This window comes from Oryzias latipes, chromosome 5 (assembly GCF_053564925.1).
Source record: "Oryzias latipes strain Hd-rR chromosome 5, Olatipes_Hd-rR_3.1".
Taxonomy (NCBI): Eukaryota; Metazoa; Chordata; class Actinopteri; order Beloniformes; family Adrianichthyidae; genus Oryzias; species Oryzias latipes.
Window position 1 is genome coordinate 11,370,713 of NC_136241.1, and position 21,768 is coordinate 11,392,480.

Here is a 21,768-nt window from a genome sequence, read left to right on the forward strand (position 1 = left end):
GATGATGCGAAGTGTGGGCGGGCTTACTCCGCACCAACAGTTCTGCACACAAATCAGAGACTAATTTCTCTTGCCGCTCTGGAGAAACTGTGACCTAGAAAGTGACACAGGTTTTTTGATTTTGGCTAAAATGCATAATCATAATTAAAATACCAATGACAACACTTTTAAACTAGTTTAAAGGAAAAAGGAAGTGGGACTTTAAGGAGGATTAAGAAAACTTTCCAGGAGGCTTTAGCAGCTTTCATCATCAACAAGTAGCAGGAACTCTTGATTTGCTGCCTTACAGTTAAATGGCTGTTTGAAAACAATTTAGCTGTAGGCTGGTAAATAAAAACATTAAATTTTTTAAGTTTTAAAACATTTTACTTTTAAAATAGAAAAATGAAAAAAAAATGAACATGGTTTATAATATAATTTACACACACCAGTGTCTTTTCTAAGCGCAAAATATTTTAACTAAGATTTCAGAAATTTTATTAAATGAGTGATGAGTGCACGTTGACTGTACACTATGTGCTATAATACCTTCTTCTTGGTAAAGGTCAGTGTGGGCGAGTTCTACTTTCCAAGCCCACTCAGGAACAACTGTGCTCATGTACAATAACAAGAAGTCACATTCATTTGAATGTTAAAAATTCATCGTGCTGGATCTTTTTGCTTATTTCAAAAGTAGCCAATGCATGCTGTATTCTACAAATATACTCAAGAACATGTGTGAACCATCCACATCCATGTGGGAGCCTGCCAACACATACAGGTCATCTAAACACTTGTGAATACCAATATGGGTAATCAAGTCAATACATTATCACAAAAACAGCTTCAAGTGTACAGTTAAACTGAATGTAAAATTTATGATTTGTTGGAAGGAGGCAAATGATTTAAAAGCAAGCTGATTTAAAAAAAAAACTGCAAAAAGATGCATGTTTTGACAAAAAGTGCAACTAAACAAACACACTATTCTCCTTTTTTTCATATTACTTTGACTTGATGACTCCCACAAAGAAAAAACATGTTCCTATTCAAATTCAATAAAGCAACTCTGGCTGCCCGGTCATGGAAAAAAGGAGATGAACATTTTAGGTGATGCTAATTAAAAAAAAGTGTGGCCCGACAGGGGAAAAGACCCAGGCAACAGAGTTTCAACAAAAAAAAAAGCCTCTTTAGTCCTTGAATGTGCTGTAAATCTGAATGTTTTCCCTTTGTCTCCTTCCAGTCCCTGTCTACCTCCTCCTCCTGGGGTCCATCATCCCACTGACATGAAGCTCGTTTGTAATTTGTTTATTTCTCTCAGACTCCAACTCCTTTCAGTCCCTGTTTCCTTCTCAGTGCCTCCTTCCCACCAGCGTATCTCTCTTGGGTAGCCTCATACAGCAGCCAGTTATTAAAAGAACATCTCATTCTACAGGAAGAAATTACAGACTAATACACAAACACAAAACATGCCCATAATGTCTTTGACCTTTTCTGTATGGAAGAAAGTCATGCACCTTTTGAGCAATATACATGGAATGTTATTAAAAGTATGATATACTTTTTTTCTATATGAAGATTTATAAACGAGACAGATTTTTCATGTGGTCACTATTAATGTTTGATTTAGCATAGGGTAATACTGTGATTTGCATGAGTTTGATATTACATACGGCTGTTTTGGCTTCATGTTTTTAGATAGATTTATCTTTGACTGCTGCCTTTACTGCACTGTTAGCACGTCTGATTTAAGTACAAATGGTTACATGAATGAATCAATCAGAAATTGTGAAAAAAAAAGTACCCAGTTGCAACAAATTACAAGATTTAATGGCTGTGATAGAAAAGCTGAGACAACGTCAAACAAAATGAGTAAGTAAATGGTAGAAAGCTACAAATGACAAATTGGGTATTTTTCTAGTCTTGTTGATGACTAAGAATGCTGTTGCACCAGGAAAGGATTTCAGTAATCTTCGTCATCGGACTCCTCTTCTTCTGCAGACTCCAGCCAGGTTAGCTTTTAGTTTACCGGAAATAAGGCTTTTCTGATACTTTTTCTCTTTCGCTAGAGTTTATCCCATAAAACATGAGAGCTTTGTGAAACAAATGTCTAAACAATGATCCAACTTAATAGTTGCAACAAATTCATATTTTGTTTTTAAATCATTTCTTGATCAATCTTATGGATAAGTCATATTTTATTGAAAACAGCTAATTCTGGTGTGATTTTAATCTCATCATTTTAAATGAAACACCGATACAATAACTTAGATGGATTTTAATGAAGACATTTTTGCTTTCTAAATCAACTTATAAAGAATGTCAGAGTCAAATGATTGACTTTGACAAAAAGCTGTTAAAGTGACTACTTCCCTTACTTATGAACTTAATTTACATTACTCGATGATATTTTATTTAGAATTAAGTTTCCGGAAGAAATACATATTACACCTCCTTTGCTCCTGTTTCTAAAATTATTACGTTAGAAGTCCATATTATAGTTTCTATGTTTATTTAAATCCATCCGTTGATTTTCAGTACCCACTGAATTCTTTCAGGATCTAAGGGGCCCTGGAGTCAACCCAGCTACTGTTGGGCAAAGGAGGTTTCCTCTCTTATCCAGGACCACACTCACTCACCCTCACATTTATGCCTAGTATCAATTCAGAGTAATCAATTAACCAAAGAAGCATTTTTTTGGACCCTGGGACGAAGCCAGTGTGCTGGAGAAAACCCACACATGCACCAGGAGAACACGCAAACTCCATACAGAAAACTTCCAGCCAGGATTTGAACCAGGACCTTTTCGCTGTGAGGCAAGAGTCCAAACCACTACACCACAGTGCAGCCCTCAGTAAATAAAGCTGTGCTGACAATATTAAAAATGTCAATTATGAAGATCAAGTGTCACATTCGCACTGAGATTCCCAAGTTGTCAAACTTTCCTACCTCTGGTCTGACAGGGTCCTCAATTCCCACAACACAAATAGCGGTGAGATCATTGAGAATGTTGTTTTCATCATCCCAGTTGGGCTCAGGATCATTAGAAAAGTCACGGTAGGCCACACAGATGGTTCTGAGGCCTTCACATGCCATGGGTTCGATCACCTTCTTCACCATTTCATCTTTGTCTCTTGGACGGAAAACCCTCAGCTCACCCACTTCGTTGAGGATGTGGCTGCATCTGCAGACAGAGACAATCAGAGAAAGGCTTCATTCTTTTGTAACTTTTGTATTTTTCAGCCGAACTTTCAAGGCCTAAAACTTTTAAATATGCACAAAAAATAGAACACACTGAATCACAAAATTAAACTCAGTTTCATGATTTCAGAAAAAAATGAAGATTTTTAAATGTTAATCTAAAAAAATCAAAACATTACGAGCAAAGAATTAGGCCTTAGATAATTGTTTTTTTATTTAAGAAGGTTTTGTTTAAATGCAAAAAAACGTCTTTGGCATTGTCATTTTGTTCACAGCACAAGCAGCACATGATGCTTTTCTCTGCAGCTTGAAAACAATGTGACTCTTTTTATTTATATGTAGTTTTTTTTTTCAACCATAAGAAGTCAGTTTTTGTTTCACTTGTCATCCCAAAATAAATCTTTCCCACATCCTGTCATAGACTTTACGTTTTTTTATAAGAGTTTTTTAGGGAGAGCCAGAAATTGCTCCTTTATGAGTCTTTTTAGCAGACTTTAAAATGTATCAATGTGCAAAAATGCTAATTTTAAGGTGATTAATTCCAAAACAATATATATCACTAACCATGTTGTACATGTCAAGTATAAACAGCCTATTAAGTTAGAGTGTTTACATTATATTAGGCTGTGGTCCCTCTGGATACAGAAGCGGAGTGGACAGGAAGTGAAGTGGAATGAGCGTGTCTCGAGTGGGCCCACTGAGAGCATCTCTGAGAGCATCTCTAAAGAGCCAGATTCAGAGCAGTTTCACCTGTTTTTCAAACACAGCCAGAGCTACTAAACTTCATGTGCACATGCAGAGAAACAAGCAAGAAGAAACTTGGTAAGAAGAACCCTAAACATTTATATCAATCTTCATTGTACAATCATACTTGTTTATTCACATTCTTGCTTGATTGTATTTTAAAATCCTTCTGTGATTAACTTTAATTTTTTATTCATTTTTAGGACATCTGCATTTATTTTAAAACACAAATAGTCCTTCCATTGTTTTGTGTAAACACATAAGATACTGTGTTGAGTGCAGTGGCTCTGAAAAAATAGAACCAAACCTCATTCCTTCAACTGTGGATGGCGCACTGCTTCTTTAAATTTGGGATCATGCAGCAAGTGGATCCACATGACTGATTACAAAAGACATTGTTGTTTTTCATCAGGACGGGTTTGCATCTGGTGCACTTTAGCGCCCGGTGGAACTGGGGTCCTTAGTCTCAAATGATAAACTTTCTTCTTTAAAATACATTAAACCTACGGCTGTTTTGCACAGTTTGCAACAAAAAGGACACTGCAGCCCGAGTGGTGTAATTCAGTTAACTGTTGAGAGGCCTACTGGGAATGTTCCCCATACTCCAGTCCAGTCACTCTAGCTAAAGATTTAATTACATGTTCATTTTACAAAAATATACACATAAACATAATTTTTTTTATTGTAAAAAAGAGATAAAGAACCAACAAAATTACACTCAGGTTTGTCTTTTTCTGAAGAATTATTTATCTAAATCAATTATTTGACTAATTGTGGTTCTCAGTGATGGATTCCTGCCACTGTTAAGAAAAGTGACCTGTGCGCAGAACCAAAACACCACCAAAGGTATAAGGGAAATTAGCATCAGATAAAAAGTAAAGTTTTTATTTACTTCATGATGTGTTGTGGTAAAAAAATGCTATAGACAAACTACTAAGTTAATCATACAAGGACCACAAAAGAAAAACACAATTGTCTCTAACAATCTTTTCATCCACACTTATATACATTTGTGACACCAAATGCAATTTATCTGATCTATTTTTAGTCCCATGAATGTACTCATTCTTGCACTCAGGTGTTTTTACAAATGCTGTCATTTTTAATTTTTTTGCCAAAGGTTTTGTTATTTTACTGTTAGTAAAAGCCAAATGAAAGTGGAGCACAACTGTTGAGCTTTGTGCAAAAATAGCTCACACTGGATTCAAACAGGCTTCAAAGAGATAAATTATGGTGTTTTCAATTTGCCCCAAACAATAAAACTACTTTTTTTTAAACGATTAAAAAATACTCACTTTTTAAGTACAATTTCAGAGGCTCCTTTGCTGTACATGCGGAAGCTCCCATCAGGAAGTTTGATGACAGTACTCATAGACTTCCGAACTGAGTTGAAGGTGTAGACTTTATAAAGCTTTTCTTCTGGGATCTGGTTTCTAATTGGCTGGTAATCACGTTTCAATTCCAAGATCAAACCTAGCAGACCACACTCTGTCTTGTTGCCCACTTGCTTTGGCAGACCACCTTCCTTATCTGGAGGCTGAAAAAGAAAAAAGATTATTTTTGTCACTTAAAAATCAACAGTAACATGCTCGATTACTTTACCCTTCACACATATTCATATTTTTAGCTTATTTTCTACGTCTCTCTAGAGACAGTGCTGATGGTGATATGTATTATTGTACACTGAGCAAAGGAAATTCCCTTTTTATCAGATAGACCTGGCAAGTGTAATTCTTATAAAGTGGTGAGAATTAACCAGGTGAAAGGGTTTCTGTATGTGGGAAGTGGAGGAGATAAATGGAGTCAAATTCCAATGTATTTTTATTCATGCAATCAGGTCAGTTCTTCATGATCTGGATCTCTTTGTTTACATATGGGTTTACACATGTGGGTGTGTTTCTAAGAACACAACCCTTTTTGTACATTTTCCCAGAAATGGCACACACTCATGAAATCCCTTGTCTCTGATTTTTTTGATTTACACCTATTACAACTTCCTTATGAAGTGAAAGGCTGTGTTGTTTATCAATCTTATGCCTTAGTCAGATGCACCTGTACGTCGGTTGACCCATATGAGTGCTGCGGGTCTGTCCGGACCTGTGGAGGGCTGTAGGAGCAGTCGCATCTTAAAGGGAGTGCAGGTGTGTCATGAAAATACCATTGTCGTGCATGTGGTACGTGTATCGTAAAGTATTTGTAGGACTAGTGTAGAAATGTAAGTTGCATGCATTTGTGATGTATGGGTGATGCAGTCGTACGGCCCCCTTATGCTGCAATCGAGTCATTAATAAGGTGTGAGTACTGGTTTTTTGTCGACCACGCTCAAATGCTACACGCACAAGGTGTGCAGGTGATACATAAGTGCCCAAAGGATGGCCACACAAACCAGGCTTGGATTGTTTTTATTTGCCTCATGTCAGTCAGTCTGCAAGCAGGAGCACGCACTTATCACGTGAACAGCACCAATGGGCACTAGCGCACAGGGCTTGAGGGTTGAAAAAAATAAAACAATTTGCACGACCGAGTCTCACCTTCATTATGTTACCAAAAGTATTCACCTCACCTGCCTCAACTAACATATGAACTTAAGTACCATCCCATTCCTAAGCGACAGAGTTCAATATGATGTCAGTCCACCTTTGCACCAATTACAGCTTCAACTCTTCTGGGACGGCTGTCCATAAGGTTTAGGAGTGTGTTCATAGCAAGTTTTGACCATTCTGGTGAGGTCACACACTGGTGTTGGTAGAGAAGGCCTGGCTCTCGGTCTCCACTCTCATTTATCCTAAAGGTGTTCAGGTCAGGACTCTGTGGCCAGTCAAGTTCATCCACACCAGACTCTGTCATCCATGTCTTTATGGACCTTGCTTTGTGCACTGGTGCACAGTCATGTTAGAAGGGTAAGGGGCCCGCTTCAAACAATTCCCACAAGGTTGGGAGCATGGAATTGTCTGCGCTGTTGATCATTTTATTTGAATCGTGTAGTCATCTGATGACAGCGCGCTAAAGATGGAAAGCTTAAAAAAATAAAAAAAAATAAAAATGGGGTCCAAACAGAAAATGCAAGAGATGTAGAGGGAATGAAAAAAAGTTCCTCTAAATGGTTGAGAGACAGCAGGTACGTTATAGCAGTGATAAAAACAGCCTATAGCAGTGACAAACCATCACCATCCTGCTGAAACCATCACCATCCTGCTTCAATGACTACCGCCCCATAGCACTAACGCCCATCATCATGAAGTGCTTTGAAAGGCTAGTCATGTCACACATCAAGTCCACTCTTCCCCCCACCCTGGACCCCTTCCAGTTTGCATACCGACCCAAACGATCGACAGAGGACGCCATTTGTTCTGCTCTCCATCCAGCTCTCACCCACTTAGACAAAAAGGACGCATATGTGAGAATGCTGTTCATAGACTTCAGCTCCGCATTTAACACAATAATACCACAGCAACTCATTTGCAAACTGGACAAGCTGGGTGTTAACACCCCCATCTGCAACTGGCTACTGGACTTCCTCAGCCAAAGACCACAAACAGTACGAGCCGGCAACAACACCTCAAACACAATCATTCTCAACACCGGGGCACCCCAAGGCTGTGTGCTTAGTCCGCTGCTCTTCACCCTGCTGACACATGACTGCACAACAACCCACAGCACAAACCACCTTGTGAAATTTGCAGACGACACAACCCTGGTGGGTCTCATCACCAAGGGCGATGAGACCAACTACAGGGAAGAGGTGGATCTGCTGACAAAATGGTGCAGAGACAATAACCTCCTGCTAAATGTCGGCAAGACAAAGGAGATTGTTGTCAACTTTCAGAGGGGCCACACTCAACACCTGCCACTGATCATTGATGGTACTGCTGTGGAGAGAGTGAGCAGCACAAAATTCCTGGGGGTTCACATCAGTGAGGACCTCTCCTGGACCGCCCACACCACATCATTGGCAAAGAAAGGACAACAACGTCTCTACTTACTGCGGAAACTAAAAAGATCAGGTGCTTCACCAGCCATCATGACCACATTCTACAGAGGAACCATCGAGAGCATCCTCTCCAGCTGCATCACTGTGTGGGGGGGCAGCTGTACACACAGCAACAGGAAAGCCCTGCAGCGCATAGTCAACACAGCCAGGAGAATCATTGGAACACCACTCCTCTCCCTGCAGGACTTATACATCACCCGCCTCACCCGAAAAACACTAACAATAATCAAGGATGCACACCACCCTGCACACAACCTGTTCAGCCTTCTGCCCTCAGGGAGGAGGTACAGGAGCCTCTGCTCCCGGACCACTAGACTCAGAAACAGTTTCACACACCAGGCCATCAGGATGCTAAACACGCTCTCCCCTCTCCACCTACCCACCACCCATATCCCCCCATGAACAGTGCTCAAACGAACCCCCCCCCCCCCCCCCCCCCCCCCCCCCCCGCTGCCTTGAGACACTGCCTTAAGTGCACTCGCACTTTTATGGCAAATTGCCTATGTTGTATATTGTAAATTGTATCTTTTTCTTTCTTTTTACTTATTTATTTTATTCTAAACGTATACTTTGTTTTTATTTTTCTTCTACTGAACAGACACGAAAGAGTAAGAAACGGATTTTCGATTCATTGTATGTGATGCACATGTGAAGAATTGACAATAAAGTTGACTTTGACTTTGACTTTGACTTGTAAACATTCAGGCTAAAGCTACCAGTAAAATGGTCACAAGTATCTTGCAACTGTACTGAGCAGGATTTACAGTATCACTAATCATGAAAAAATAAAGGAGCTTGTTGTGCTGATTTTGTTTCAGACAGACAAAAATAATTTATTTAACTATAAACTGAAAAAGTTTTTATCCTATGACTGTAACAGCACTAAATAATGATAATAACTCCTCCTATTTAAAGAGATCGGGAGAAGTATGTGTGATGGTGGGTCAGGTGGTACTTTTGTTTCTTTTTATATTGTTTAAAGTTTGGATAATTATTGTTTTTTGAGTAATATTTAGTTTACAGCCTATTGCTTTTAATATCTCTTTGGCTGAACGACACTTTGGATTTTACTTCAACATTTGGAGATGTTTAACACCAATGAATACATAAATATATGCTATTCTATCCCACCACTAACTGATATCCAACAAAAACACAATTTACAATTAAAAAAAACAAAACTATTTTTACATATAGTTTAGTCACTGCATTCTTTTAAAATCTTCCTAACACAAAATGTATATCATACAGCTGTGAGGATGGAGAGAAAGACGAGAAAAGAGAGAAAGAATCAGGACAGAAGGAGGAAAGAAACAGGTTGGTCTTATGGTGGACGTTCAGGGCAAAGCCAGTTAATATCAAGTCAGTCATTTTTAACTTCATTTTTAAATAGTATTCTTCATTTAAAAAATGTGCATTAGCAAGATGTTGAATTTATTTAAAACATTAAATAATCCTTGCTTGGCCATGTGATTTAGTGGAGAAAAACACAGGCAAGAGGTGAAGGCAGAAGTGAGTTTGATGATGCACCTGATAGAAAAGAGAGCAGTGTTGACTTCAGGTAGGAATAATGAAACTATTGAAGCCATAAAAACCTACATATTCATTCTGGTTCAAATTTCTGCTGACCACCTGTTCACTGGGGCCTTCTAGGAACATAAGTACAGGCATACATGACTAGTTAGTCACAACAGAGAAGAACGGGGAGAGAGGTTGGGATGGCGATGACAACTAGAGAGAAAGAGAGACAATCAGCTGATGATGAAGAGGGAGAAGAACAGAGAGGTGCAGAGGAGAGGGCTGGGGTATTCCTTCCCCAGAAGATCCTTATGTTGTGAAAGTCTTCCTTATTTTCTTTTAGTTTAATGAGACTCTCCCTCTCAATGTAGATTATGGCCAATGAAGAAAGACATCATTGGTCTGTTCTGTTTCTACCTGTAGAGGTTTACCCATTTTTTGCCCGCAGACAGTCTGTATCTACCCGTAAAGGCAGTCGTGACTGAGGCTTTGACTAAATGATCAAGACAATTAAGTTAGTATTATCAAGACATGAGGGTAGACAAAATACAAAAGACATTTACCCAAAAAAATGTTAAATTAGAACTAAACCAGGAAGTAACATTGGTAATAAAGACCTATTGTCCTCTGGCCAGTTAATCCATGTGTGTGCACACCTCAAAAAAGCAATAAACATAATTTGGTAATACATCCTTTCAAATGGGGAAGTTTCTTTACCTCTACATAGAGATAACAGTTTTTTTTTTATTTTTTAAGGAAGACGTGTGATACAGTATCTGTTAAAATCTGTGCATGCTCCTGCAGCTGCTACAGTACAAATACACAGTTGCGTGTTTATGTGCAAGTATGTGAACGTGGTCAGCTTGTTGAAGACTCAGGATTGCTATGGTAACACTTGGTAAATCACACTTGGAAGATGAGACTTAAAAGAACAGAGGGTGCACTCTTCACCACTTGGGGATTCTTACTAGCTGGCTCAGAATATTTTTTGTTTTTTTTCATAAAATTCTCACTCATCTCACTTCACACATGTCCTTCATTCTCTTTGTAATCATCTTCTTTTCCCAGGGTTTCTTTATTAGTAATATTACTGAGTCTCACTGGATTAAAAAAAAAAATCCCAAATGTCAAACAAACATGTAAGCACAAAAACATATATCTAAGCAATGTTTTTTTTTTGTGATTTAGCTTCAAATTCTACACATTAACCAGAATTTAACACACGGACAGAAAAGATGATGTGGATTAAGCCTTAATGCCATTCAAAACGTCTTTGCACATTGGTACATTTCTAAAATAGTTGGGATTACAGTTTTATAGTAGCTGTAGTAACTGTAAGGCAGGGGTGGAGGGCCAAATAAGGAACTTGACATTATACTGGGGGCCAATTGTGGTGAGAAAAATGGATAAACAGAAAAATGTGTACAGTTAACCAGGCCCTCCAGAGGTTGCTGCCCGCAGATCGTCTACTCGTCTAGTAATTGTATCATGTAAGAGACTTATTTCTTCAAACTTTTTCTTTTGCTCTGGACAAACAATGTCAGCTACTTTCAGCATTGTTTTTACAAACTCCCCATCATTTAAAGGATTGCTACACCGGGCCATTTCCAAAGCCACAACGTTGATAGCCTCTGTCACAGCTTCACTGGATTAGGCATTTTTGTAAACATTATCTGCTGTGCAGCATAGCCTTGTTGTAGTTGTTGGAGCTTATTGTTTCGGTAAATTTTTCATAGTTTTTACAATTTGTAACATAGTGACAATTTTTATAGAATTTTTGAGCATTGGATTTACCTTCTTGTAAATAAGGCACATGATTTTATCCAGCCCTTGAGGTACGACAAATAAGCATTTGTCCACTTATCTTAAAAGGGACTTTTCTTCTCGCCAACACAACGTTTTTCCTCAAAGAAACCTGCTCTGGCTCTCTTTTATTGAGGGCCACAAAAAATCTTCCCACGGGCCGCCATTGGCCCCCAGGCCACACTTTAAGAACCCCTGCTGTAAGGTTAAAAATGTTTTTTCTCTATTTTTAATAAAGTAAAATTTTAAATAAACATATCTAAATTTACTTTGGCTGGAGGCATAATATTTACAAAAAAAATACATTCATCTAGGTAATATTGAGAATGGTGGTAAGACAAGAGGACGAATTGATTGAAAGTGCTGAAAAAATGTGTTTATAATTATTCTGGAATGCTGTCTAACTTGACAAAACTTCAATTAAAATATTTCTAATCTCATCAACTAAGGGTTTCATTTTTGTAAGTCTACCGTCAGTACACATGGCATCTATATTCACTGTCAAAGAACAGTTTATCAGGCACCTCCACACAAATGCACCCACAAGCAGAACAGCCTTGGCCTCACGCCGTAGCAGACAGCTTCAGTCTATGCAATTTCCTCCAAAATAGATCAGCTACGTCTCTGTTCTGGACCTGAGCACGTCTGTAACCGAGATAAGTTACAAGAGTGTAACTTAACTTTTTTTAAAATTACAATATTTTTTCTGTTTAAGATGCTTGTTTGCTGTCTTCAAGTAAAGTCTGCTTTTGTACACCTGCTACAGTTATACCACTCAAGCAAATTAAGTCTAGTTTTGATTTTACTGCTTTTTGTTAGAAAAACATTTAAAAAAAAATTATTTAAATTTTAAAGATCTGTACATCCTTAAAAGAACAATTTAGGATGGTTCTTTAAGAATCTTCCCTTTTCCTATTCCCAATGTTGTGGGAAAAGTTGTGATATTTTAAAATGATAAATTTATATTTTATAAAAGACAGGCTTTTTTTTATTTATTTTTGCATTTGCACTATGATACCAAAAGATTACTCACCATAAAGATAGGCAGATGAGGTTTTTTCCTATTTCCAAGTGGGAAAAAAAGTCTTTAAATATAATAAATTGCTAAAGTAGGAAATTAACATGCAAAAGAATGAAGCCCCCAACTCCAATTGAGATGATTCAGCAGCTTTTTGAAAATGTAGAGAAACTTTTAACTCACATAATAGTAAAGATTTTAAAATGTCAATTTTTGTCATCAGCATCACATAAAACGACAACACAACTTTTCACCTAATTCCTCCTATACCATTATCTTTAACTTTGACATCAAACTGTTATCAATGATCAGGATTAAAAAACTCTAATGAATTCAGTGAAAAACTTGGGAGCTTTTCGGAAAGCTGCACCTGCTTGTAACAAATTTGTTTTCAGGTCTCTTTTGCCCGTACCATGAGCATGCCACCTCCCTCAGCATACACACTCAGCTCACCAGAAATGTTTTAATTTTGAACAAGAGCACATTTAAATACAAATCATTTTATTATACATCACATTTTGTGGATATATTATAACAGTAGTTTATTCTGCTTAAATGGGAACCTGTGACAATATGTGTAAAAGCTTGGCTCAAATTTGAGCTCGGGTTAAAATAAGTTAGCGTCATAATGTCACTTCTTTAGGTTCTGCTATAGACTTTGGTTCATGACAGGTTTCTTTCCCCATCCATGAATTTTTTTTTTTTTTTTTTGACGTAATCGTTCTTTAATCCACTGTCCAAAAACTGCAAGTGATTAATAGTTTCTATGTGGCCCTCTGTGTTACAAGTGGCTCAAGGAAAGCTTTGTCGTCCTAATGTTTTGGGAAAAAAAGTGGTTTTCATGGTGTTTTTTGGACACCTAAACCAAACTATTATTCCTGTAGAAACTCTATTTCAACCTAAAATAAAGCAGATTTATTCAAAAGTTTCCCTACTCCATACAAAAAAACACAAATATTTGAATTTCAGTGAGTATTGATGTGAGCTGGCTCAAGCCTTCCTTACTTGTTCCCACCATCTGCAGAAGCAGAGAGTAAGAGACAGAAGAGCAGGGGTGAACTGCAGAAAGGTTAGGCTGTTATCCAAAATCTCATTAATCATTAAAACCTAATCAGAGAGTGGGTGCATCCTTACCTAATAAAGGGACTTATCTGTTATTGTCCAGCAGTGAGTCTCGCTGAAGTATAAACACTTTCTATTGAGGCTGTGGTTAATAACAGAAATAATGCCGTTTGCTAATAATCAGTGATTACATCAGGAAGACACTGCCCATCATTGGCTAATGACAGGATGGAACAAATGGCCTCATTTGCCCTGTCTGCTGGTGAAAGGAAGAATAGACTCCCAGTCAGAAAACAGCATTCAATTAAAGTTCTTAAATGTAAAGAACTGCATAGGATACATTAGCTTTTAATTATTTTTGACGCAACCCATTCTTATGTGGTGAAGATTAGCAGTTTGTGAAAGGGATAAAAACATAATGTAGTTATGTTGTAGAAGAAGCGTTTTAATAGTTCAATTCAGAAAATGTCATGTACTTGAGTAAATAAAAATATCTAAATTTACTTTGGCTGGAAGCAGAATATTTACAAGAAGGTAAATTATGGTTGAAATATTTAGAAATCAGAGAAAAACAGCAAATAAAGGCAGACATGACTACATTGTCTTTTGTTTCAAGAGATTCTTTACGGGTTGCGGTTGACATGAGTTTCCACGCACAAGGATGGTTTGTTGGCTTGGGTGTCCCAGCATTGGCATGGCTGAACTACTGCTGGCATGTCCTGCCCTGGATGTGGCTGAGGACCAGCTGCCCTCACCCTGGCCCTTGGGTGTTCCTGCAGGCAAGGACATATGCCGCAGGGAGCTCTGGCAACCTCACTTCCTATTCTACCTGGGGCTCTCCCTAATCCATCCCTCCTGTTCCTTGTCACGTTCTCCTTTTTCCTTAACTTCTTTGACTGTTTTCACTTATTTTTCTTAACTTTCTTTCTGTCCTACCCAGGAGTCCTCTATTGCTTTCTTGATATGATTGTTCTATTCTTTCCATTTGAACTCCCTAGTCTCTCACAAGGTGACCCACTTTCTCTGGCCTCCTCGTTGTTTGAGGGACTGGATGATATTCTTGCTTTTCACACTGCTGTAACCAGGCTAATGCCTTGAAGCCTTGCTAAGAGGGAATGAATTCAGTCCATTAAAAAAGACATGCCATGTGATTATGGTCCCTTCAATGTCATATTTTACACTTCCTGGCTTTTGTTCTTTTAATTCAGGATTTACTTCCTACTGTCTTTTTACATTGAACTAGTCTTCCTCTTTGATAGCTTAAACAATTTATTTTATTTCTTTGAATTTTCAGAGTTCTTTCTTCGGCTGACCTACATTATGACCAATCAAAATTCAGGAAGACATGAAGAAGACTTTCAATTTGAACGAAATGCAGTTAACATTGCCATGCAACTGATATTTTTCAGTTTCACAGCCTTATCTTGTACAATCAAACAGGTTACTTATACCTTTTAATCATGTCAGGAAGATCAATCACAACCTCTGAATATTTTTCTGTAAATGCTTTTTTCCTTCACTTTTCTCAATAGAAAAATATGAAATTCTAAATACAGAAAGCTGTTGAATTAAGTCTTTGTGCTGCAAATCAGTAAACCAATCATCTGTACCATTTTACTTTACTATAAGTTGTTGACACTCCATCTCTATATTTACATTTTAATCAACAAAAGTGAGGTCAACAGAAGCATGAGTTTATGTCACGTTGGGTTCAACCATTAAAGTTCCACTTCAATCATCTTTTGATCTTGCAATAGCGTTCCAGTGGTCTTTTATTTATAATTATGCTGCTTTTAGGCAAAACCAAAAAAGCCTGAGCCGTCTTCTAAGACATAGTTTCTGTTGAGCAGCAACAGTTCATCAGAAATTCACCTTTCAGTTGTGAGCGGGATTGTTGGCGTGGAGTCATGCCGCCCTTATTTCCCATCATTCCTTTGTTTATGAGCTGTCTCACTATCTTACTCCTCCTCATACCCCCAAGCTAACATTACCAATGCAACAAAAATGTCGACCAGTATTTTTAGCTATCGATCTGCTCCTGATTCACAACGATTTGAATAAAGAAGTATTTAGAAATAAAGTTATATTCTTTGCTTTCTTTATATATCTCCTCCATCGTGAGAAAAATGCTACAATAACATGTTAAAAACACTAAAAACACAATTTCCAGTGGAGTGGGTCTTTAAGCCCTGTGGCTTTATAACAACCTTTTACTGTCATTTTAGCTGTAAACTCTGGAAGCACATGAGAAAAGATAAGAGAGAAAAAAAGAGATCACATATATCATTACAGCTCCTAAACACACAGGCAAACTACATTCTTAAAGCTGAGGAAATCCAAAGCCCTCTCCCATCTCCCCTCCATGCAATGCAATATCTTTATGACCTAAGCATGGCAAGAAACACCCACTGTAATTATACAGAGCCACTGCTGCTCATTGCAAAACAAAAGCAAGGCAGTTTTTGTTAATTACAAACTATAAATTGCTGACTGTATGTATCAACAGCCTTGTGCAGCAGCTGATTATTATTTACATAGCAACACCCAGTCTCTTTTGAATCTATGCTAATTAATAAACCCTGTAATGGTGGATTCTCATAAATAACATCACATCTTGTTCTGTAAACTCCCAGGCACCAATGGCCATGTACGGAGGTGTTTAATCCCTCTTTCTTCCTTTAAAAGAAAAGTGACCTGAGCAGGTGGTTGGAGCGGCATGAAACTGAGCTCCAAGGACATTCACACAGCCTTCCTAAACACATACCACTGCGCTACAAGAACAGTGCATATAAGGAGAGTGCAAGCCTCAACCCCCCTCATCCTCCCCACTGTTGACGACAACACGGCTAATACGGCTCATCCATAATGAACAAACTAAGTAGGGAAAGGAAGAGAGAAAACATTGAAACCACCCTTCAGACCCTGTGTTTTGCTGCTGCCATGGGGAATGTGACATCAGTTCAATGACATCAATGAATGCTTGTTGAAATTCTGAGTAGTCCTTATGTTTGACTTAACTACAGTGTACATGTCAGGCAAAATAAGAAGATAAAAATTAAATTTATTCACTTTTGTGTATTATTTAACTGATTCCTGTCTGCAAAACCATATGTGTCCATGTATGTGTGTATAAAGCATTCTTATACTGCTTTTTAGATGTTTTATTGCCTCAACATGTGTATTGTGTCCTTTGAAGATGAGCATTCTTCAGTTGTTACTGTGGTCTGTTTATGCTGGACAGGAGAGCCATACATACATACAGCAGCGGCTGTATTATGAAGCCAGGGAGCACAAAGGGGATTGATATTGGTATCAAAGCCTGCCTCTTTGCCTTTGTGCCTTTGTGTGGTGGCTATCAAAGACTCCTTTAGCGTCCCACAGGATTGGTCTCTTACATAAGAACACACCAGCCAGCATACTGCAGGGCTGGAGTAGCGTTGACAGAGTGGAGGTGGTTGGGGGAGGGAAGGTAGGATGGACTACATACTGTTTTTCTCAGAAATCAATTTTGCATCCAGATTTAATATTTCTTAATTTATCTGTCATTCTCTATTTTAGGTATGGGTCTCTAGAAATAATGCTCACATGTAAAATATGTTGGATTAAAGATTAAAACATAGAAGGATAACGATTCATTTGAACAAGGATCCAATTCATGTCAAAATGTGTGGTTGCCAATATGATTCACAGTCAACACTGGTTCATTTCAAACGATCCGGTTAACTGACCTATCTAGGACATCTTTAGCAAAATATACATAAAAAATGTAAATTGATTTATTGACTAAGTCAATTAATTGTAAACACCCCTATTAAAACAATTTTTCAAACTGTATTACAAGAAGAAAATGCAATTTGAAAGAGTAGCCTCAATATTTTAAGTTATAACACTTAAGATAAAACGCAGATGTACTTACATTATGCCATTAGTCGTTTTAAACGTAAACTGTATAAATATGTCCAGAGTATGACTTGCAGAGATGACTTTGTTCTTCATACATTATAGTTACTATATCAGCAATCATACCAACACACTGCAATATATATATATATATATATATATATATATATATATATATATATATAGTCCATTTCCGTCTTGTTCCAGTAGCCCACTTTCCATCAGGGATACCCTGCAGGAATAATAAGATGGCCAAAGGAAGAGATACAGACCACGGATGTTAAAACACGAAAGCTCCTCACCATGCATGGAGGGTTCCATCCCAAATCCAGCACCCTGAGACTGTATGCTAGCCGCAAGGAAGGAGGCCGAGGACTAGTGAGCGTAGAAGACACTATCCAGGATGAAACATCCAAGATGCATGAGTACATCAAGCTCAAGGCCCCAAATGACAGTGTGCTCAGTGAATGTCTCAGGCAATGGAGAGCAGAAGATACAGTGCTTGAGGACAGATCCTCATGGGAGGACAAACCCCTGCATGGGATGTACCACCGGACCATAACTGAAGGGGCTGATATCAAGAACTCCTACCAATGGCTAGAAAGGGCTGGCCTACAGGACTGCACCGAAGCGCTCATCCTGGCAGCCCAGGAACAAGCCCTGAGCACCAGAGCGATAGAGGGTCAGATCTACCACACCAGACAAGACCCAAGGTTTGGGCTGTGCAAAGAGGCGCCTGAAACAATCCAGCACATAACCGCAGGGTGTAAGATGCTGGCAGGGAAAGCATACATGGATAACCACAATCAAGTGGCTGGAATAATATACAGGAACATGTGTGCAGAATATGAACTGGAAACCCCAAGGTCAAAATGGAAAACACCTCTGAAGGTGGTAGAGAATGAGAGGGCAAAGATCCTGTGGGACTTCCAGATCCAGACTGATAGGATGGTAATGGTGAACCAACCAGACATTGTAGTGGTGGATAAAGAACAGAGGAAAGCCGTTGTGGTGGATGTGGCAGTGCCAAGCGATGGGAACATTAGGAAGAAGGAACATGACAAACTGGAGAAATACCAGGGACTCAGAGAAGAACTGGAGAAAGCATGGAAAGTGAAGGTGACAGTGGTGCCTGTGGTAATTGGAGCACTCGGGGCAGTAACCCCCAAGCTGGAGGAGTGGCTACAACAGATACCTGGAAAGACCTCAGACCTCTCAGTCCAGAAAAGCGCAGTGCTAGGAACAGCTAAGATACTGCAGGAACCTCAAGCTCCCAGGCCTCTGGTAGAGGACCCGAGCTTGGAGGAGAAACCACCCGCGGAGGGTGAGAGGGGCGTTTTTTTCTTCTTCATATATATATATATATATATATATACGTATATATTTATGAGGCATCATCATGTTGTGGGTCCCCGCTGCTCCTCCATGAACCGAAGCGGATCGCCTGAGGCAGTGAGAGCATCAATCAAGAAACTCCAGTGCCCAGGACAGAGCTGCACCGGTGATGAACATGAAACTGATCAAGTCAGACATAGTTTGATAAAGAGATGACTAGGAAAAAAAAGCTCAGTGAAGGTGGCAGAATGCTACGGAGTGGCAGGTAAACAGGAGCAATTATGCTTTTATGCTTTAGAGAGAGCAGTTGTATTTTTAGCAAAGAGGAAAAAAAATCTGATCGATAAGTCAATCGGCTGGCATTCAAATCTGCTGTTAAATTTATATGTGGATCGAGCACAACTGGACAATTTTCGTAAATAGATTGGTAGTTTCAGTAAGTGTAATATAATATGACAACTTCATTGCAGTAGATGGAAGATTAAAAAAGAGAATGTAAGCTGATGTCACTGGAGGATGACTTTAGGTTTAATTGCTGCTTTCTTCGGTTTGGTAAATATTTTTATGAGTCAAGCTTGCCAGCTCATCATCTTGTTGACCTCTGTAACTATGACGATGCTGCAGAGTCAGCAAATCATTTTGAAGTAATCTTGAAGGCTTCTAAAACATCTTGTAATTGCAGCAGAGTAGAGCAAAGTCACACACAAACAAGCAAGCATGAATACTTGGATTAAAAAAAACACACAATAATGTTTGAATGTGAAAAAAGCTAACAAATAGATAAGATACTAATATTTCCTTTCTACTCAGAACAGGAATGTTTAGAGAAAGTGTGATAAAAAATATATATAAATTGGAAGACAACGCTAACAGTCTGAATGACCCTTTGTCTTAAGAGATCCAACAATGAACTTTCATGTTTAGCTCTTTGCCTGTGCCTGGAGGGACAGGAAGTGAGACCTTTGGGATGCTTCAATAGCACGTGTCCCCTTGCTTGGTGCAGCTTCTGCTCAAGTTCCATCGTGGCATTTGTCAGTTGGTCAGACATCAATGAACAGACACAGCTGGGTTTAAAAGGTTGATAACACAAACACGCACACAACTCGAGTGCGCAATAAATGTAACTGAGCAGCAGAGCAGGTGAGTAAACATGGTCACGCTAAGACAAGGGTTGGACAAACACGCCACTCTTAAAGCCAAAGACATCCTGATCTTGGCAGCCGGATAAAACATTTGTCCAATAGCTTTATTATAGAAACAATGTATTAGGCTCGAAGTCTGAGCGCATATCTGTATAAACAGGTTTCAGATCATGTCTAAATATGCAAGGAGTGTCCATATATCTGTCTGTGTTTTATTGCAGGGATGTCTATTTGGCTCAGAGAACTTTGTGTCTGCTGCATTCACAATAAGCAAAAGCCCATCTCTAGCACTTAGACAGATTAGATTCAATTACAGTTTGCTACGCTCTGAATAACTGATAAGACAAAATTACTCAACCTTTTTCAAGGTGACAAGTTGGGTGAATGCTTGTTGAATCTTAAACAGCAGCCAAGGACACTGAAATCAGTTTCGCCAAGAGAAACGGTCGGCCTGCTGACCTTTTTATTGTTTCAGGGATGTTCTTGTCGTCCTAACCATTTCCCATATAAGTGTCAAGCAATTTATAGATTAGATAAACTGATAGTTGGACATATTTAGCTATTTCAGTCCTATCGTTCCAAGTGTTAAACAATCTGTAAGGAAAGCCAGAAGAACATGGAGATCGTCACAACAGCTACAATTCCAGATTACTTACCAGAATCTTTGTTGTGTAGGCGCTGTTGATTGCAATGGCATTGATCAATAAATCCAGTGATTTGGGTGGCAACACTCCTGGGTCTGGGATTTTTTTGTAGTGCACATCTCCAATGTAACACTGCACAGCTGTCATACGGTTGGTGGTCAGTGTGCCTGTCTTGTCAGAGCAGATGGCTGTGGCGTTGCCCATCGTTTCACATGCATCCAGGTGACGCACAAGGTTATTGTCTTTCATCATTTTCTGTTGGTAGGAAATATGTAAACATTCCAAACACTTGGCACTGCACTCAACTTAAAAAAAACATCAGAATCCTAAAGTTCTTGCAAAACAAAATGTATATATTTGTCACATTTTAACTGTCCCCATGGAGAAGATTTAATTCAAATCCTTTAAGAAAATAAAATACATACACACATTGACCACCAGATTTCATTGTCTTCTGACCATTACAATTAAATTAACAGAGTCCATTCAAATACATTACAATGTTTTTACAGTGAAAACTAGGATATAAACATTTAAGACTTAATGTAGGGAACTGCTTTACAGTCCTACGTTTTTGCTGTGTTATAAGAATAAAAAAAACAAACTCTATATAAACAGTACAGACCAAAAGCTTGGACAAAACCTTCTCATTCAAATGAATGGGAAGGTGTGTCCAAACGTTTGGTCTGTACTTATATATATATATATATATGTGTGTGTGTGTGTTTGTGTGCGTGTTATTGTTACTAAGTATGAATGAAATATTGAATGAAATGTTGTTTTTTTTAAGTAAAACATGAACACAAAAAGAAAAATTGCTTTTTTTTTTTTTTTTACTTAACATGAAAAACGTTTTATAACTTTTGAAAGGGGTTATTCCTTTCAAAATAAGACACCCTGTACTACATAGGACCATCTCACCTTAGCAATTATTGTAGTAGGAAGCGTAATATCAGCTATGATAACCTAACTAACTTAAATGAAATCAATAACCTTTTTTTTCTAAATGTACTGCATCAGTTTGTGCTTCCTTACCTTGACTGAATATGCCAGGGAGATAGTGACAGCCAGAGGCAGCCCCTCTGGCACTGCCACCACCAGCACAGTCACACCAATAATGAAGAATTTGACAAAATACTGAACGTAGATAGGAGTGCACTCTGCCATCCATGGGCGCTTCTTCATCACAAAGTTGTCAATGGAAAAATACAGGACCAAGATGGTGACAGTAATAGAAGACATGACCAATCCTGGAAGAGATCGGGAAGATGTCATTTAGAAAAAAAGGAACATATAAAAACATAGTTTACTGGAAATCAGTGAAAGCTGTAGCCTTTATTCCTTTATTGTCTGTTTTTTTAATGGCCAATAACAACCACTGGAGAAAAAAACTGATGGGAAAAAGGAATAAAGAAGAAGTTAAGGCTGTGCACA

At 38.5% G+C, this 21,768-nt stretch overlaps 1 protein-coding gene across 22 annotated transcripts in view; it reads right to left on the minus strand.

The window, feature by feature from the left end:
* Positions 1-21,768, minus strand: part of atp2b2 (ATPase plasma membrane Ca2+ transporting 2) — a 144,126-nt gene that overhangs the window by 14,435 nt on the left and 107,923 nt on the right. For all 22 annotated transcript variants that reach the window (XR_002873277.2, XR_013655951.1, XM_078947080.1 and 19 more), the window contains 4 exons: positions 21,370-21,584; positions 20,347-20,589; positions 5,217-5,458; positions 2,926-3,160 (listed from right to left, as the gene is read on the minus strand). Coding sequence is in view for 20 of the 22 variants with exons in the window: in XM_078947080.1 (XP_078803206.1) it covers positions 2,926-3,160; positions 5,217-5,458; positions 20,347-20,589; positions 21,370-21,584 (935 nt within the window). In the remaining 2 variants the exon portion in view is untranslated. The remainder of the gene's footprint in view (positions 1-2,925; positions 3,161-5,216; positions 5,459-20,346; positions 20,590-21,369; positions 21,585-21,768) is intronic.